The sequence below is a fragment of the Etheostoma spectabile genome, chromosome 10 (assembly GCF_008692095.1).
Source record: "Etheostoma spectabile isolate EspeVRDwgs_2016 chromosome 10, UIUC_Espe_1.0, whole genome shotgun sequence".
Classification (NCBI taxonomy): domain Eukaryota; kingdom Metazoa; phylum Chordata; class Actinopteri; order Perciformes; family Percidae; genus Etheostoma; species Etheostoma spectabile.
In genome coordinates this window covers 24,861,012-24,865,842 of record NC_045742.1, presented here as the reverse complement: position 1 = coordinate 24,865,842, position 4,831 = coordinate 24,861,012, and the positions used below count along the sequence as shown (strand labels likewise).

Genomic DNA, 4,831 nt, shown 5'->3' with positions numbered 1-4,831 from the left:
TCTTCATGTAACTGTTTTTCATGCATAATTTCATGTGTTTGTGCACCTAGGTAGCCATGCAGTTTATCACGCTCTACAGCTACGAGGATATCGTGACCGCCATGATAGAAGGGAGTTCAGGATCGGTATGGAGGATCAGCCCTCCCAGCAGACAGGAAGTCATTAAAGAACTACTTGGAAGTCATGTTGACTTAACACTACGTCTAGCCTGGACTTTCCAGAGGTAAGACCTTTGCTCTCCTAATAAAAAAATCGCACTATACTAGAGGTTATGCATAATTATTGCCAAACTTGCATACACAAAATTATATAACACACTTTAAGACGGAAAAATCCATAAAAATATTATTGGGGCTCTTTAAATTAGGTTACAACATGGCTTTTTTTGTGGCACCAGTCTAAGGCTAAACGTTTTTGCTGATTAATTTATGATACAGGCCTGAAAATAGGCTGTAGCTAATACAAACCACTTTAAGAGTGAAATTACAATTGTCCTATGAAATAATACAAGACATTATATGGATACTATGGATGGCACGTTTTTATTTTAAATATTTGTTTTCCTCTCTGTCACGCAGTTAGTCTGCTTTGTCAGTAATATCAATGGGTGTGTATGTGATGTATCTTTTTATCTGAGGCTAATTATGTCTCTCTCTCTCTATGTCTGTCTCTCTTTCTGTCTTAATGTTTCTGTCTCTGACAGGGACCTAGGTAAAGGAGGGACGGTAGAACACACATTTGACAAACACTCCATAGACCTGGAACCCGGGAACCCAGTCAGAGCAGATCTGGCCTCACTACTGGTTGGCAATCGCACTGAGCCTGTGTAGGTTTCCTCTCTGGAAGGGTGTTAATGTCTATACAAGTGTTTTGTGTTTTAGTTACCTATAGTTGGTGTCATGTCTCTTTCCCAGGCATGTTCCTAGTATGTTTCCTAACTACATCCGTGCCCCCAATGGAGCTGAGGCCAAACCAGTTACTCAACTATATAAAGGTCAGAGTTTATCACTTAAAATGCATGCAATATAAGTTTTTTTCATGAAATTAAAAATATTACAAGCAAAATCATTACATTAGTCATGGCAGGTTGTACCTTAAAAAATGCATGACATTGCTTAGAGTACCTTTAATTTGACCAACTTAGTGTCTTACAACAACTACACCACCACCATGCTGATAAAGTGTCTTTTTAGGCGGTTACACGGCAGCATAGCGACCAGACTGGAAACCAGCATTTGCTATCCACACCTCAAGGTGTCTGTTAATTAACACAGCTGATTGGCTGTCTTGTAGGTAATGAAGACGGTTACCTGAATATAACCCTGTCACTGATGAGTGACAAGTCACTGAATGGCAGTGGGAACCAGGAGTGGTGGAACATTGCCATTGCGGGCTGTGCCCCCCCCTCCTGTGGGGTTCTGCCCATGGTTATATTCAATGATAAAGTCAGTCCACCCAGCCTGGGTTTCCTGGCTGGATATGGGTAAGGAACCTACACTTGCAAAGATCACATGAGTTGGATATATACAGTTTTAACATTCATTAAAACATCCATAAATGGATTATAAATCCATACTGTTCCCTTCTGCACATTAAATATTTTTAAACATAACAGTTTGTGATTTGTTTGTTTTTTCACACTTTTTGAATGTAAATATTATTTTCTTCTCATTTCATTTGCTTTTCTGTCCTTCCAGGATCATGGGTCTGTATGTGTCTGTGGTCTTAGTCATTGGGAAGTTTGTGCGGGGCTTCTTCAGTGAGATCTCCCACTCCATCATGTTTGAGGAGCTGCCCTGTGTGGACCGCATCCTGAAGCTCTGCACAGACATCTTTCTGGTTAGTGTACAGTGTGTGCATACTAACACATACATTCTGTACATGCATTTACTGTACTCATGCACACACATATCAGAGATTGGGTAAAATAAGTTTTTCAAATTTAAATAAGAAGTTATTAAGACAAGAAATATGGAATATTCTCGTGTAACGCTGAAATAATGCGTCCACAGTAGAGATGTAACAATGCATCGTGAATCAGTTAAAAATCAATATAAATGTTTACAACCAGTTGTGAAAAATGTTTTATCGAGATGCAATTTCTAAATGGCCTAGGGCATAATCTACTTTTCATTTCACTTGTTTGACAGTTTATTTATTTGAAAAATTTAATTTTTATTTTTTAGTCATTTTGATGTGGGGTTTGTTATTTAAAATAAAATTTTAATTGCGCTTTTGTTAAGAGGACACATCTATTGTTTTGCATAATTTATATAAAGGAATATTATTCGGTCATTTTATTTTGTTTAAAAAATTGTATCCTGATTTTTAAATTGTGAATTGCATTAAATCGTTAGTTTAGTGTATCATTACATCCCTAGTCCAAGTGTCCTGGCAAATCATGTCTTTGTAATCCTTTTCACAAACTGAAATGTGTCTGTGTGATTCAGGTGCGTGAGACAGGAGAGCTGGAACTGGAAGAGGAACTTTACTCCAAACTGATCTTCCTCTATCGATCTCCAGAGACTATGATCAAATGGACCAGAGACATGCACAGCCAAGACCAAGACAGACACTGACATATAGACTGACTAATCATGTTAGGTGTTAGTGATATCTGAAGCTCACTGCAAAGATGTCCAGGGGACAGCACAAGGAAGGCTTCTTGAGAACCCTCCTTACCAGAGTGGACATTGCCTTACAGACAAGGAGTCCCATAGAAGGAGTTGTACACTAATAGACACACTGTATGAAACATCTCCTGTTGCTGTTGCATCTTCAGATCTGCCTGAGCACTTTCATCAAACCACCTTACACTACAGACTATTGAATTGCAGTCCCACTGTGAGTGGTATGGCTAGCAGCTGGATGTCTGTCCTGCAGGTTTTGGACATGACTTCCCTGGAAGTCAAAATTAGCTGTGTTAATGGTCAGAGATTAAAGGTCAAACACATGAGATACTTCATTTCTGACCTCTGTGAATTGGAGCCACCCAGGTGGAGTGACTGAGACCTGAAACTGATTGGTTAAACCGTCTACAGTTACTGTATTAGTATGCTGATTGATTTGAAAACATGCCATGCTGTCAATCAAAATTCCTGTAAAATGATTGTGTGTGCAGCAGCCATGTTTGTTTGTCTTTACATCATGAACCAAGGTTTGACAAACAGGTCCGATTTAAAAGGTAATTTTAGGTTATATTACAGACCAAAAGCCCATCAAACCCATTGTTTATGATGGCCCTGAGAGCACAGCAAATTAAGAAAACATGCTGAAATAAAAACAGAAAGGGGACATGGGGTGAAGATGGCTGGGACAAGCTTGTTGTTGCCATGATTTTTGGCTTATGAAGTTTTGTTTTGGTTTATTTTGACATGGATAGCATGATTTAAATATTATTGCAGATGCCTGCTCTTAATCTAGCATCATTATTTTGAATATTATTAGCCTGCCAATTAAATCAATCGGACAAAATACACACAATTAAGTGTTAAACGGGCTAATGTTATGTTAGCTGGCTAGAGTTAATATCAGAATTGTCACCAATTAACATTTAAGGACAAAAATAAATTACAAATGGTTTAATTAATGGTACGTAGTTACTGTATCCATTACATTTTGCGTTTAATTCATTACTTAAGTTTACCGTACTAATTTATGTTGTTATACTGTTGAAAGAAATGGCCTACATATGGAGTAAGAATTTGAGTAGGAAGGTTTTATTATTAAATACAATAATTATTTCACCATAATTAATAGCACCTTAAGTATTTTTTTATTTCTATAGTTACATGTGTAACATTTAAGTTGCTATTTCATGACCCCTTAGCCTAAGAGTAATTTTAGTTAGGCTACCTGTCATTGTTTTGTAAGGGACAGGTGGGAGTAGAACTCAGTGACATGTGAGTGGAGAGTCTGCTGTAAACAGAGTAAAGTTAGGTGTTGATTAAACATTATTCAAAGAGGAATTTACTAAAAGATAAAGAAATAAAGAATTTGTAATGAAAGAATCGGCAGAAGTTACTTAATTGTTATCTGATAAAGAAAAGTGTTTGGTTTAACTTGCTTATTATCAGGGACTTGAGAAAACCCTAATGTTAGCCTGCTGTGTGTGTTACCCACTCCTGCTCAGTTTTTAGTCTTCTTGAAGCGTGTTTCTGTATTTGAGTAGCAAATACATCAAATTGATGATGTTTTTTTATAACATTTGCTTGTTTTTGGTCTATTTGCATGTGTTTTCTTAATTTGCTGTGCGTTGAGCTCTCAGGGCCACTGTATTGTCCTAAAGAAATAGGTTTTTGATGTTCCAGACAGCACACTGCAGTTTTATTTTCTACCTGAAAGTGGAGATATTCTTTTTGTATCTACGCTCTTAAAAATACCCAAAAATCAACCTTTTCTAAACTTTGAGATGTTTGTTGCTGTATCCTTTCAGAGAGAACGCATCAGAAGAGAAATAATCATGTAAAGAAATCAAAGTGGCTGATACCAGCTGATGACTGTGAAAACGTCCACTGTGACAGCTTTCCTCACTAAGCTGTAGAGAAACTGGAGCTAATAAACCACGTCTGTCTTTTGTAACTGGCCTGCCGTTTGTCTTCAAAATGTCTACAGGAAAGTGCAATGACAAAGAGTTCTACTGATGATTCTGAAATTAACATTTACATCAACTTTGACCACTGTGAGTTTTCCTGAGCTCAGAAAAAACTTTTCTCCAAACAACTTAAAGAAAATCTTACATTTTGTTCAAGGTTAGGAAAGATAAGGACTTAAAACAGAATGGACAATATGTACACATTGCACCATACCTGCATGCTCATAGGATGCATTG

The 4,831-nt window shown here is 37.3% G+C and overlaps 1 protein-coding gene across 3 annotated transcripts in view; it reads left to right on the top strand.

The window, feature by feature from the left end:
* piezo1 (piezo type mechanosensitive ion channel component 1 (Er blood group)) overlaps positions 1-4,581 on the top strand; it is a 134,191-nt gene extending 129,610 nt beyond the window's left edge. For all 3 annotated transcript variants that reach the window (XM_032527470.1, XM_032527469.1, XM_032527468.1), the window contains exons 49-54: positions 51-223; positions 704-826; positions 915-994; positions 1,294-1,483; positions 1,698-1,839; positions 2,451-4,581. In XM_032527470.1, the coding sequence (XP_032383361.1) occupies positions 51-223; positions 704-826; positions 915-994; positions 1,294-1,483; positions 1,698-1,839; positions 2,451-2,579 (837 nt within the window). In that variant the 3' untranslated portion in view covers positions 2,580-4,581. The remainder of the gene's footprint in view (positions 1-50; positions 224-703; positions 827-914; positions 995-1,293; positions 1,484-1,697; positions 1,840-2,450) is intronic.
* The last annotated feature ends 250 nt before the right edge of the window (positions 4,582-4,831 follow it).